We start from the raw sequence: 15,551 nt of genomic DNA on the forward strand, positions 1-15,551 counted from the left end.
TTTTCTGTCAATATGGGGTGCTGTGTGTACATTAATGAGGAAAAAAATGAACTTAAATGATTTTAGCAAATAGCTGCAATATAACAAAGAGTGAAAAATTGAAGGGGGTCTGAATACTTTCCGTACCCACTGTATATATATATATATATATATATATATATATATGGTACAAGAGTATCCTAATTAAGTCGATGTGATAAACAAGTTAGGTCAAAAGTAATCTAAAAGTAGTGTGATTATATTACCTGAAATGTGTAATGTAATGGATTACGTCGCTAACTACAATTTTCATCATGTAATTTTGAATCAGTAACGGACTACTTTTTGAGTAATCTACCCAGCTCAACATGCAGTATATAGTTTAAAGAAAATTGTATTGACATTTGCCTTTTTGAAAAATTTATTTTTGGCATTTTATGCCTTAGATGGGACTGTAAGTGAGATAGATGTCCATATTTAATAAACAACAAGTGTCATTATTATTATTTATAACTTATGGATTTTTGCCAACTCATACAAAGACTTATATAAATTTATGGAGTTATTTTTGACCAGATGGCCCTCAGCAGTTAAAAAAAGTCAAAACAATTAATCAAAAATCAGACCATGTCTGACATAGAGTCAAACTTCAGAGCAAAGCATACGATAACACTGCTGTTATACACACAGCAGACCTGTCATCTAGATCATGTATGCCTTTCCAAAATATATACATCTGAATAAAATCATTTTTACAGATACACACATAAGCACAATCTTGCACTGTATACATTTAATAAAGAAATGCAAGAGTCATATAAATCAAAATGATACCAATGCACAAATAAAGACCAAATTATACAGACAATTCCCATTAGTGGTTATTGTACAAACATACATCATTTTATATATCACATACACAACCCACCACAGTTAATGGAGGTTTTTTTTTTTTAAAAACACAACCTTGCAAAAATGTTTAGTCAGCAGAGTCATCAATTGATTTGAGTCTGTTTCTGTCATGTCATTGAAACAACATTCACAGAGAGATTTCAAACAGACTAGAAAGAGAACAAATGGAAAGACATTTGAAGATATTGAGTAGAGAGAAAACAAAAACACAGGGAAACTTCAAGTCATTTGATAATCTGGACATAATCGGAAATTCCAGATCCAAAATAAGTGAGACGATGAGTAATACGGTGAAAGAAGGGAAACAAACCTGTCAGTTTCTGCAGCGATGCACGTGATTACAGTAAATCATCATCATATGAGAGAAAACACAGGCTGCAGTCACTGCATGTGGAACGAACAGAGTCAGAAAATACACAAAAACTAGATCGCTCTCTTTCACATTAGCAGTGGAATGTGAGACCGCTCAATTAGGAAATGAGCTTCATCAGAAATGGTGCCCTTGAAAAACATACTTATAAAATGCCATAATTTTTATGTTGCACAAAGCCTAATTTAGGATGTTTTTAACGTTGACATTAACAATGACATTATTTTCAAAGAATCAATAATGCAAAAAATAATGGTTCTTAAAACAATCTCTTAATGCAAACTATAATTTCTTTTTTTTAATTATTATTATTATTATGGGCTAAAATATGAGCTGGATGTTTGCTGTTGAGAGTCACTCACTCTCTCAAACAGGATGTTTGATGTCTACGTGTAGTCCACAGAATACTGCAATGACTGTTTGAGTCTCTTTCAGTTTTCACCAAGCAGTTAGATAAGGCATGATTCGCTGTGGATCCACCGAGCTCTCAGCAGAAGGCTGTTACTGTGAAAGGTTTGAGGACAGCATCAGTGCAGGACTGACTCCGGCTCGTTGTTATTTGGTGGAGGTGACGTCTCCGTCTTGGAGGATGGGTTTCTGCTGGAACTCGGCTGACTGCTCCAGAGCGTGCTGCATCAGAGAGTCTCTCTGCATCTGCTTGGCTTTGTTGTAGAGCAGGACTCCCAGGAACACCATGACGGTCCCGACGGCGGACACCAGCGTGATGGGGTTACTGAACACGATGATGCTCAGCCAGATGGACAGAGCGTGCTTCACCGTGCTCGCCACACTGACAACAACAAAACACCATCAGCACAGCACCACAATCACAGAAACACTCAAGACTATAACACAATACTCGACGGAGCAGAAAATGAGTTGTTACACCACTTCCAACTGATCTCCGTTACTTTTAAACTCATGTGTGACCCTGGACCACAAAACCAATCATAAGGGTTCATTTTTTGAAATTGAGATTTATACATCATCTGAAAGCTGAGGGTGCAAAAAAATCTAAATACTGAGAAAATCACCTTTAAAGTTGTTAAAATTAAGTTCTTAGCAATGCATATGTGTCCCTGGAGAACAAAAGCAGTCATGAGTAACACAGGTATATTTGTAGCAATAGCCAACAATACATTATATGGATCAAAATTATACATTTCTCTTTTATGACAAAAATCATTAGGATATTAAGATCATGTTCCATGAAGATATTTAGTAAATTTCCTACCGTAAATATATCAAAACTTCATTTTTGATTAGTAATATGCATTGCTAAGAACTTCATTTAAACAAATATTGTCCTATCCTAACAAACTATACATCAATGGAAAGATGATTTATTTATTCAGATGAGTTTGTGCTCCAGGGTCAGAATCTAATAAAACATGCTTTATTAAAAATCTAATAAAACATGCTTTAAGGGACTCAGCAGAGAGAACATGCTGGAGGATCTTCTCCTAGTATTAAACATTTGTGTGTCATCCTGGAATATCCACAAATTGATTTCTTTTTCCAACATTGGGACTAATTTCATGGAGATGTTTTGTCTGTTTCCAAAGATTCTTAAATCAAGAAACATTCACTTGAGAAGCAAAATAGCACAAGATAAGAAGGCTTGTTTCATGAGGAACTGATCAAAATAAAGTGAGTTTATGATAAAAACGAGAACAAAAATCTACTTAATTCAAAGGGGTAACAGGTCTTGGTTAACACTATAGATTAGGGAACACATCTTCACTAGTATGAAGTAACAGTATTCCCTCAATAATCTCCTAATTTGCTGCTTATTGATAGTAAGGCAGTTGTTGTAGCAGTTATGTTTAGGTATGAGGAAGTGTTATATGGCCATGCATTAATATGTGATTTATAAATAACACTTTATAAAAAACACTAGTGTTGTGTTGATTCTGGCCAGCGCTGTGCCTCTCGGTGCAGAGGCGTGAGATGTGACCGGGGTGAGGTTGGCACCTGAAGGTGACGGGGGAGATGCGCCCCATGAGAGCGTAGGCCGTGACGCTCTGCAGGTGGAAGAGCACGCCGTCAAACAGCAGCAGCAGCACGATGTCCTGAGAGAGTCTGAAGGGGCGCTCGCTCCTCCCCGTCAGCGGCAGGTCCTGAGACAGGCACAGCATCAGATAACACACCTGCTCTGTTCTCAGTCGCTTAGTGCATAGTCATCATCAGTGTTAGGGAGAAACTAGGTGCAGGTAACGGAGTTACATCATTTAGTTACAAAATAAAATGTAATTGTAATCTGTTAGATGCACGGGTAAATAAATAATTATGGTTACTTGGTTACAATTAGATTATGGTTACATCTCTCTCTCTCTCACAAACACAAATCACAAACAGATTTAATTGATTTCTTTCATAAATTGCATGTTTCAGGAGTTTAGGACACATGCTTATTCAATAACCTTTATTTCATATTTTTAAGATTATCAGATTGATGCCAGTGTTTCCAGTCATGGCTATGCAAAGATCTGATTTCAAAACAGCATCAAAGCTATTAAACTATATCTTGTTATTGTTTTAAATCTGTATTTAACCTCAGAACGATCTCAAAGTAAGAAGAGCTGCTAAAGTCTGATTTCGAGGTGGATGTGCTTTAAAATAAAATGATTTTAATCTTAATTCAAGAGATGAGGGATTGTGAGAGTCTGACAGGAATCAGTGTTGAGCACTATTGTAAGGTTAACCCTGCCTGAAACATACATTTAGAAAAGTAATCAAATGAAATCAGTTACATTACTCTAAGAAAGTATTTGAAATAGTTACACTACTTATTATAATTAAATTGTGTAACTTGTAATCTGTAACCTATTACATTTCCAAAGCAACCTTCCCAGCACTGTTTCTGGTGTAGTGGCTGTTTTATATGAGAGTGTAGCGTGTGTTTGCACGGACTGACCATCAGGAAGATCCAGGCAGGGACGAGCATGATGACCGCAGCAGCGCTGGTGTAAAACTGAAGCTCTGCAGGACTAGAGCAGAAAAACACAGACGCCATGAGAGTCCTGCCTGCGGTGTAACTCTTACACAGCAAAACACTAGCATCAGAGCTCTAATTACACTAATAAACCCCTCAGGATCATCTGAAATCTGCAGGTGTGTGTTAGAGCAGGCTGCAGCTGAATCAAACACACAGATTCTGTGCCTGGAGACATTTATTCATTGATCTGCATCTCATAATAGTGATCAGTTGTTCTTTGGCTATTCTAAACCACTAAATAAAACAGTTTTTCAACCTATTTTTATTTCTTAAAAATAACCATTTAACATGAGAATAATCATTGTGAATACTTATTAAAAAATACTTGTGTATATACTGTAAGTTACAAAATAAAACAGTTTGGCAATAATTTCTTTCATTTTCTTTTTATTTCATTTTTCATTTCAAATAATAATTTAACAATTTTTAACTTGATATAAAAACCAAAAAAAAAAACAAAATGAATAAAAAAAAACTGTATACATGGTATGTATTCAGACTGTAAGGAAAATATTGGATTTTATTATTATTATTAGTAGTAGTAATAGTAGATCAGGGTTTCTGCAGGTAAAGATAAATTTAAGACATTTTCAAAACCTTTTTGGGACCAATAACAGAAAATGTAAGGAATAAACTGAATTGTATGTCAATATGTTAACTAAATGTAAATGTATTGCACTGCTTTCAAATGTTTAAAAAGACAACCTTTTTAATTCATTTTACAAAAAAATAGCTCAACTAGAATACGGAAATAACTTTTACTCTACCTTCTGATCTCACTGAAGAAAAAAGCTGTTCTTCCTCAGTACTTCGTCTTGTTTTCTCGTGCAAATGTCTAAAGATCATTTACTTGAGAAGCAAAATGACATAAGATGCCTTGCTTTATCTTGTTATTTATCGGCCAGTGGACACAGAACACTTTTCTAATAAAATATTTTGTCTCGCTTTAAGCATAGACTCACTTAATATGTAGCATCTCAAGTAAATGTGTCTTGATTTAAGGATGTTTAGATATTTGTACTGGAAAACAATGCAAAAATACTGAGGAAGATGTTCATTTTTTGCATGTAGCGCATGCAACATTTAATGCTACTACTACTTTATGACAATTTAAGACTTTCTGCTCCAATTTAAGAGATTTTTAGCCATTCATTTAAAAGTTTTGTTAAAAATGAAAGACAAATAATAATGCGATTATCATCATGTTCCGACATGTCTGGATGCATGTGTGCACAGATCAAGGGCTCTCACCTGAACTTATACTTGTCTCCACTCAGCAGCTTCTTGGAAAACACATTCTGCAAGCTAAGACACAAACACTGTGCATTAGACTGGAGCTCAGGGTGAAGTGTGTATATGACGGAGGAGGTGTGTGAGAGCAGCACCAGTCCATGACGTTGGTGGAGAGAGCGGCGGAGAAGCCCAGCATGTTGAAGCTGATCTCAGTGGCAGTGCAGAGAGCCAGACCCGCCATCACAGGAACCAGAGACAGATTGACCCAGAAACCTGCAGCGCGCACACACACACATGCACACACACCGGTACACACACACGCACAAGTACACACACACCAGTACACACACACGCACGCACACGCACACACACACACACACACCAGTACACAAACACACACGCACCAGTACACAAACACACACGCACCAGTACACACACACACGCACGCACACCAGTACACAAACACACACGCACACGCACCAGTACACACACACACACACACACACACACACACCAGTACACACACACACGCACGCGCACGCACACACACACACACACACGCACACACACGCACACACACACACACACACACCAGTACACAAACACACACGCACCAGTACACACACGTGCACACACACGCACACACACCAGTACACACACACACACACACGCACAACAAATACACACACACCACAGTGTATTATGGGCTGTTGATCAGGTGTTTTTAATGATTGCTAGGCATTTATTTACTGACTCAAGTCAAAAGAACACAATCCTAACAGGTGTCTATAATATTCTGCTCTCTAGAAATACTGTCTGTCATATGTTTGGAACATTATGATTTTTTTAAGCCTTTTTTTGAATGAAAGAAGTTGTTTCTGCTCACTAAGACTGCATTTCTTTGATTAAAAAGACTGTAAAAACCATAAAACTGTGAAATATTTTTACAATTTTAAAACAGCTGTTTTCTATGTGAATATGTGTTAAACTGTAATTTATTTCTGTGATCTGCAGCTGTATTTTCAGCATCATTACTCCAGTCTTCAGTGTCACATGATCTTCAGAAATCATAATAATATACTGATTTACTTACTATTTTTATTCTGTTTTGATAAAAAAAAAAAAACAGCAGAAGCAATTCATTAAAATCATTTTAAAAAATGTAATTTATTTCAGTTTTTGACTAGTCATGTATGACTTGTGGCTCTCTTTCAGTGGTGATTGTGTGATTAGCTCTGTGTCTGCTGATGTGGAGACCTGTGTTTGTGATCGTAGTGAGCACCTGTGTATTCTCCCAGTATGAGACGGGACATGATGACGGTGAAGATGGGCGCGGAGCTCTTAACCGTCTCAGCAAACGACACAGCCACGTTCTTCAGACTAACCAGTCCCAGCACCACTGTGGTGAACCTGACAGAGCGCACACACACACACACACACACACACACACACACACACAAACACACACACACACACACACAGAGGGAGAGAAGTAAGTAATACAAGTTCCACAGCGGAGCTGAAGCACAGGTCGTTATTGTTTTACTGTTTGACTACTATTGTGTCAATCTCACAAAAACATGCCTGGGTCATATTTCACTCCATAAACAAGCAGCATATTCATTATATCTGACCCTGCAGCACAAAAGCAGTCATGAGTAACACAGGTATATTTGTAGCAATAGACAACAATACATTGTATGGATCAAAATTATACATTTCTCTTTTATGACAAAAATCATTAGGATATTAAGATCATGTTCCATGAAGATATTTAGTAAATTTCCTACCGTAAATATATCAAAACTTCATTTTTGATTAGTAATATGCATTGCTAAGAACTTCATTTGAACAACTTTAAAGGAGATTTTCTCAATATTTAGATTTGTTTGCTCCCTCAGATTCCAGATTTTCAAATAGTTGTATCTCAGCCAGATATTGTCCTATCATAACAAACCATACATCAATGGAAAGATGATTTATTCAGCTCGATTTAAAATGACTGGTTTTATGGTCCAGGGTCACATATATGGTGATCATGCTAATAAAAAATGAATTATTGAGTCCTAGAAGCATGATTTTCATTACTGTATTACAGTAAAAGAGGCAAAGACTGTGTGTATATATATATATATATATATATATATACACAGTGCCCTCCATAAGTATTGGAGCAGTAAAGACAAAATTGCTCTGTTGGCTGTGGAGTCAAGACATTTGCAAATATGATTAAAAGATGAATATGAGACAAAACTACAGAATGTCACATTTTATTATTAGCCGTTTCAACACATACATGTTTAACCAGCTAAGAAGTTCAGCACTTTTAGAGTTTCAACTTCCAGAAAGCTGGGGTGATGCTCTGACAATCTACTGTCCTCAGGAGACTTTGACACAGAATTACAGATGTTACACAGCAAGATGCAAACCTCTGACCAGCACCAAACATAGAAAGACAAGATTAGAGTTTGCAGAAAAGCACAAAGGTGAACCAGAAGAGTTTTGGAACTGTGTTTATGGACCGATGAGACAAAGATTAACCTTTATCTAAGTGATGGGAAAGAAAAAATGTGGAGAAAAAAGGGAACTGCAATGATCCCAAGCATACAGCCTCATCTGTAAAGCATGGTGGAGGTGGTGTCATGGCATGGGCATGCATGCTGTCTCTGGAACAGGCCCTCTCAACTTTACTGATGACTTAATGTATGATGACAGTAGCAGAATGAGTTTGGAAGGGTACAAAACCATCTTGCCTACCAATATTCAAGAAAACGCCACCAGATTCATTGGGAAGTGCTTCATATTGCATCAGGACAATGACCCAAAACACCCTGCCAGTTCAGTCAAGGAGTTTATAAGAGCAAAGAAATGGAAAGTGTTAGATTGCCCAAGTCAATCTCCAGATTTAAATCTGATTGAACATGAATTTCTCCAGCTGGAGAGGAGAGTAAAGGCAGAAACTCCCCAAAACAAGCAACAATTGGAATTGGCTGCATTAAAGGCTGGGAAAAGTATTTCAAAGGATGAGAGCAAGAGTCTGGTGATGTCTATGGGTCACAGACTCACTGCTGTGATTGTGTGCAAGGGATCTGCAACTAAATAATAGCTTTTAATCTTTTATATCTGCCTTATGTTCAACTGTCCCAATACTTATGCTCACATCAATGAGTGGGATGAACTCTAAAAGTGCTGCTCTTTTTATTTGGTAAAACATGTATGTGTTGAAACGGCTAATAATAAAATGTGACATTCTGTAGTTTTGTCTCATATTCATCTTTTAATCATATTTGCAAATGTCTTGACTCCACAGCCAACAGAGCAATTTTGTCTTTACTGTTCCAATACTTATGGAGGGCACTGTATATATATATATATATATATATACACACACACACACACACTGTCCAACACTAGCTTTCTCTATTCTATCTATTTGTTTTCTTTTTATGTATCACATAATTGACAAAAAAAAATCCTTGCTGCTGTGCTAAGCTAACTGAGACTTGTCATAGCATTTGTTAATCATTGCTCTTTTGTTGATTGCTGATCGCTTTGGATAAAAGCATCTGCTAAATGACTAAATGTAAATGAAATATTCCTCTGACATGTGTCTGCGAAATTCTCCCTAATACAATTGAACATTTTCCGTTTATTAAAGCGCATGCAACATCACATTTAGTTTAGAGGAACCCTTTTATCCTGACAGTAAACTGCATTAATGAAGCCGTGTGCATTAGACATGAATAAGAAATGCAGGATTGTGGGTGCAAGCGCACCTCATCAGGCCCACAAACAGCATGATCATGAGGAAGTTGGGGGGGTATTCTGCGCGGGATTTGTGACTGTACAGCGGGCAAGGAACAAACATCTTCACACAGCCGATGACAGTGGTGGACAGCATCTGGACGGCTCCTGAAAGACAGAAGAACATCAGGCAAAGAACACTTGCTGAAACCATACCACGCCTCAGATTATTCCAGATATAGTTGAGCTATCAGATTTGGAGTAAAACTCAGAAAATACTTGTTTATTTTTACTTGTATCATTGCTAAAGATGTGCGCTTCTTAAACGAGCTCAAATTTCATTCTTCCTGGTCTGATTCATAAATTGGTTGAAAAATACGTGGCCACTGTCTGGTAAACTCTATATCAATATGCAGTACATAAATTAGAATACATGAAACACTACTTACAATTAATGCAACAACTTCCACTTTAGCACTTTCAGGTTTGTCAAAAATAAAAAAATAAAAAAACGAACTTTGATGAAACTACCATTGTTGGTTAAATGAAGCCCAAGTGCCACCAGCAGGCCGATTATGTGAAGCGTAAGCAGTCAAGAACAACCCAAGGACTTTATTTTTTATAAGCATGCATATATATCATTTTAGGTTGCACTTTATTTTAAGGTGTTACAGTGTAATTATACATTTAAGTACTGAGGAATATTAATTAATTATATGTACTTACTAGGATTAGGGTTTGGTTTAGTTGCATGCAATTACGCATAATTAATTGTTATTATAATAGTAAGTACACTACTTCTGCTCACCAAGCCTGCATTTATTTGATCCAAAATGCAGCAAAAGCAGTAATATTGTGAAATATCTTTTATATTTAAAATAACTTCTATTTGAATATATTTTAGAAATCAGTATATTAGAATGATTTGTGAAGGATCATGTGACTGGAGTAATGATGCAGAAAATTCAGCTTTGAAACCACAGGAATAAATTACATTTTAAAATATATACAAATAGAAAACAGTTATTTTAATAGCAAAATTATTGCAAAATTGTACTGTTTTTGCTATATTTTGGATCAAATAAATGCAGGCTGGGTGAACAGAAGAGACTTCTTGAAAATTAAAAAAAAAAAATCGTAACGTGTGTAACAATAAAATAAAGTGCTACCTAATTTGTTACATGCACTTAATATTATAATAACAATAAAACCAAACCCTAATCCTAACCATATGTGACCCTGGACTACCAGTCATAAGGGTAAATTCTTTTGAAACTGAGATTCATGCATCACCTGATGCACAACTATTAGAAAATCTGGAATCTGAGGGGGCAAAAAAATCTAAATATTGAGAAAATCTCCTTTAAAGTTGTTCAAATGAAGTTCTTAGCAATGCATATTACTAATCAAAAATGAAGTTTTGATATATTTACGGTAGGAAATTTACTAAATATCTTCATGGAACATGATCTTAATATCCTAATGATTTTTGTCATAAAAGTATAATTTTGTCACAAAATGTATAATTTTGACCCATACAATGTATTGTTGGCTATTGCTACAAATATACCTGTGTTACTGATGACTGCTTTTGTGCTCCAGGGTCTCATATAGTAAGTACATGTCATTAAATGTATAATTACACTGTAACAAGGACAACTTAAAATAAAGTGCTACCTTATTTTACTATAGCAATTGTTACACTCTAATTACTCCGTATATAAATGCTCCTTTTTTACGTTTGTGTCCCGGCCCCGAGGAACCCTCTGCACCTCCCTGACATGGTGTCACATCTCATCCAGAACACCGAAGCCGAAAGCACGTACATGTGTTTGTTTGCAAAGACAGAGGTTTATTGCACTACCCATGTTGTTAACTCACCCAGCATGCTGGGCTCTCCCTCCAGCAGAGACAGTATGTACTTGTTGAGGAAGAGCGTGCAGAAGCTGAAGAAGTACCAGAGCGCCAGGTGGGTCAGAGCCCTGGAGCTCCAGACGCCGGCGTCGGCCTCGATCACCGTGGTCTCAGTGATGGTGATCTTGAGCACCGGCTCTCCGGGGGTGCTCTCGCTGCGGGCCAGCAGCACTCGCTCCGACCGCGGCCGGAAGCTGCCCAGCGAGGGCCAGAGGCAGGGTTTCCCGAAGCCGTTCATGCTGCAGAGTGCACGGACACTTCACATACTACAGAAACCAGCGGCGAGGAACACAGGGCCCGGAGAGATGCTCCACATGGACATCTGCAAACATATAACACAGACTGAGACACCCGGCCATCACAGATAAAGCCTTCCAAAGACAGGCCCTCTGCAGGCTCCTGAGACCATGGAGAGAAAAGGATGCCAGGAATAAACACACACTACCAGTCAAACGTTTCTGGACAGTAAGATGTTTCATGTTTTCTTAAAGAAGTCTCTTCTGTTCACCAAGCCTGCATTTATTTGCTCCAACGTACAGCAAAAGCAGTAATATTGTGAAATATTTTTACTAATTAAAATAGCTGTTTTCTATGTGAATATGTGTTAAAATGTAATTTATTTCTGTGATCTGCAGCTGTATTTTCAGCATCATTACTCCAGTCTTCAGTGTCACATGATCTTCAGAAATCATAATAATATACTGATTTACTGCTCAACAAACATTTATTATGATTATTTTCAATATTTAAAACAGTTGAGCACATTTTTTCAGGATTCTTTGATGAATAGAAAGAGCCAAAGATCAGCATTTTTCAGAAATAAAAAGCTTTTGTAACATTACACAATAGACCATTCAAACGCCTGGAGTGGGTTTATATATACATATATATATTATTTTCTTTTTTTTTATCTTTATCAAGTGATGATAAAGATATTTATAATGTTACAAAACATTTCTATTTCAGATAAATGTTGTTTTTCTGAACTTTCTATTCATCAAAGAAACCTGAAAAACCTATTTAGCTGTGTTCAACATTGATTATAATCAGAAATGTTTGTTGAGCAGTAAATCAGTATATTATTATGATTTCTGAAGATCATGTGACACTGAAGACTGGAGTAATGATGCTGGAAATACAGCTGCAGATCACAGAAATAAATCACAGTTTAACACATATTCACATAGAAAACAGCTGTTTTAATTAGTAAAAATATTTCACAATATTACTGCTTTTGCTGTATTTTAGATCAAATAAATGCAGGCTTGATGAACAGAAGAGAATTCTTTAAAAAAAACATTAAAAACTTTTGACTGGTATATATATATATACATGTTCTCCAAATATGAGTGTTTTGCATTGACGATGCCAGTTTGTAAATGCAACGTACAATAGATGTGCATGACTTGAACTCGTTTTACAAAGCAAAGCTTAATGTTTGAATAGCTCTGAACACACATTTGAATACGGAAACAGCCAAACCCTAACTGTATACTGTCCTCCTCAGCATTTCTGTCTAATGAATCATAAAACAACATATGATAAGAGTCTTATTTAATGATGTATACGTGATCAAAATATGATTAAAACAAGAACAAAATAAGTTTCCATTCCTCATCGACAGACACTTGTTCTTGTTTTATGCACGCACTTCTTTATTTTGTAAATGTATGCTGATTTGAGAATGTTTAGATAAAACAAATACTGATTGATTTTGTGTAAAGCATGCAACATTTGTAGCTCGTGCACTGTGATTTACCCCCACAGAAACCCTGTAGGATATAATGGCTGTACATTAGATAATGCACCAAACACAAAGCAAAAAGCACACATTATGCATTTATTATAGGACCTGAATTGTCTAAATGTCACTGCATGCTTTACTGATTTTTAAGTCACTTTCCTCAAGTTCATCACATTTGCTGTGTTTCTTTCAAATGCTTGTTGAGTATTTATGGATTGATATATTGAAGAATATGGCTGCAGTGCTGGCTGTTGTTTATTTGATCATTCAGATGGCCTAAAAGCCTATTCTGTTCCTGCTATTATTTCTCAAGCACAATAAATGAGTCAATAACAGCAGTCGATACAGAGCATTAGACATGACTATATAAACACTTGATTCTGCTGCATGCACAACACCAGCACGTCTGAATACATGATATGATAGTGTTTAATAAAAATGATAATTACTCAACCCAGTGTGTTCATCCGAGACAATTAATCCACTCATCGCCTCTCTCTCTTCACATGCTGCGATGAGCCTGAGGCTAAAGTTCAGCTCAAATCATGAGATGTGTGTGTGAGAGAGATCCTGAGATAGCGACACGTCCTCAGCACAGGGCTGTGTGTTAAAAACAGCGCATTGTTTCCCTTTGCTGATGTTTGAGCACGAGCTGCGTAACTCTGCGCAGTCTGAGAGCGTGCAGAAACGCTTTCTCTTTCCATCCGTCTGCGCAAGTGGCGCGCAGCTTTGACCGGAATCACTAAATAAACGACAATTTGCGGAAGTTTAAAAACACACACACACACACACACACACACACACACACACAAAACCGTGGTTGTGTTCGAAATGCCATACTATCATACTACTCTGACTATTTCTGCAGCATCCAGTATGTATGCTGCGCATAGTATGCAAATTTTCTGTATGCATGGAATACCCAGATGACCTACTATATTTGTCAGAATCTGCTAAATATAACTCAAGTTACACTGAAATCAGTACAGAAGCTGTGTCTGAACGGCATACTATCATACAACTCCTACTGTACTGCAGTATGCTGTGAATACTGGGAATAGTATGTGAATTTTCTGTATGCATGGAATGCCCGGATTACCTGCTACATTTGCTGAAATTTGATGCATGCATCTGAAGACACTGCGTGGGACACTGTTTCCCAGAATGCAACGCGCTCCATGTGATGTTCCGTGTGTGTGTGTGTGTGTGTGTGTCCCTGTTACACTTAATGTTGTCACATTTTCCTGGGTAAATAAATATTACATAAAAAAGACAACAAATATGAATATATTTTGTATTTTATTAATATTATTTTTTATTTTATTTAATCATTTTAATACTAATGATACTTTTCATAGTGTTTTTATGCATTTTTATATTTATTCCAAAATAATAACTAAAGGCAGTAACAATTTGAACAATATTCTGGAAACAATAAGGTTTCATTAGTTAACAACTTTAGTTAACATGAACTAAGAATAAACAATAGCCTACTTCTTTAGCATTTATTAATCTTAGTTAATAAGAATTTCAACATTTACTAATGCATTATTAAAATCAAAAGTTGTGTATGTTAACATTAGTTTATGCACTGAGAACTAACATGAACTAACAATGAACTGTATTTGTATTAACTAATGTATACAAAGATTAATAGGCTAAATACTGTAGTAAATGTTCATTGTTTGTTCATGTCTGAAGCCCTTATAGAATCATGCCAATTCATTGGCTGATGGCGCGGATGCCGTCTTCGATGTTCTTACGTCGCCTCCTTATACTGGCGAGCACGCCATCTGCTCCTCACATTTCTCTGCCGAAAAGGCCCCTGTCGGCAGCGTGAGGAGCTTGGCAGCAAATGCAGCATCTCGTTCCCTATTCGGAGAACAAGGGTTACGCGAGTAACCCAAGACGTTCGCTTTCATAGGTTCAATCAATGCTGCGTAAGCTAAGACGCTTTGGGAACGATATATCAAACACGCCAAGCTAAAAACGCTGCCCTATCTGGCCCGTTTACGAACCAGACAGCATACACGGCTGGTTCAAGCAGATAAAATCTGGGAACCCGGAGCCGTGTGAAGATCCAAGTTACAGAACTTGATAAAAGTGTGCGGAGAGGACCATCCTGCCACTACACAAATATCCTCTAGGGGCACCCCTCTAAAAAGAGCTTGAGAGGAAGCCACGCTCCTAGTAGAATGCGCCCGAACGCTGAGAGGTGAAGAAAGACCACGCACCTCATAAGCCAGTGAAATAGCGTCCCTCACCCAGTGAGAAATTCTGTGCTTCGATGTGGCAAACCTAATATGGCCACTTCGTGAAGGCAGAGAAATCGAAGACGGCATCCGCGCCATCAGCCAATGAATTGGCGTGATTCTATAAGGGCTTCAAACAATCGGCACGCCCAGGGGTGTTTCCAAAGCGTCTTAGCTTACGCAGCATTGAGTGAACCTATGAAAGAGAACACTTTTTATATACTGCTTAATAGTCAAGTCAAGTCACCTTTATTTATACAGTGCTTTTAACAGTACAGATTGTGTCAAAGCACTTAACAGTATCAGATTGGAGGATAGAGTGTCAGTAATGTATAATAATAAGATTAAACACTCAATTTTCAGTTAAAGGCATTTCATTATTGAACTCAGTGATGTCATTGTCTA

General features: G+C 37.1%; 1 protein-coding gene across 3 annotated transcripts; it reads right to left on the reverse strand.

The window, feature by feature from the left end:
* Positions 1 to 385: 385 nt before the first annotated feature.
* LOC306848037 (solute carrier family 35 member E2A-like) lies at positions 386 to 14,090 on the reverse strand. Of its 3 annotated transcripts, XM_079382352.1 has the most exons (10): positions 13,994 to 14,067; positions 13,344 to 13,636; positions 11,118 to 11,472; positions 9,269 to 9,404; positions 6,775 to 6,902; positions 5,645 to 5,765; positions 5,511 to 5,564; positions 4,179 to 4,251; positions 3,236 to 3,381; positions 476 to 2,051 (listed from the first exon to the last, which is right to left on the reverse strand). In XM_079382352.1, exons 3-10 carry the CDS (start codon positions 11,386 to 11,388, stop codon positions 1,817 to 1,819), a joined length of 1,164 nt encoding a protein of 387 aa, XP_079238478.1. In that variant the 5' UTR covers positions 11,389 to 11,472; positions 13,344 to 13,636; positions 13,994 to 14,067; the 3' UTR covers positions 476 to 1,816. The 3 variants fall into 3 exon arrangements, with proteins under 3 accessions (XP_079238477.1, XP_079238476.1, XP_079238478.1); XM_079382351.1 differs by lacking the exon at positions 13,344 to 13,636 and having other exon boundaries at positions 386 to 2,051; positions 13,994 to 14,090; XM_079382350.1 differs by lacking the exon at positions 13,994 to 14,067 and having other exon boundaries at positions 386 to 2,051; positions 13,349 to 13,636.
* Positions 14,091 to 15,551: the final 1,461 nt, after the last annotated feature.

Source organism: Barbus barbus (genome assembly GCF_936440315.1).
Source record: "Barbus barbus genome assembly, chromosome: 28".
In the NCBI taxonomy this organism is placed as follows: domain Eukaryota; kingdom Metazoa; phylum Chordata; class Actinopteri; order Cypriniformes; family Cyprinidae; genus Barbus; species Barbus barbus.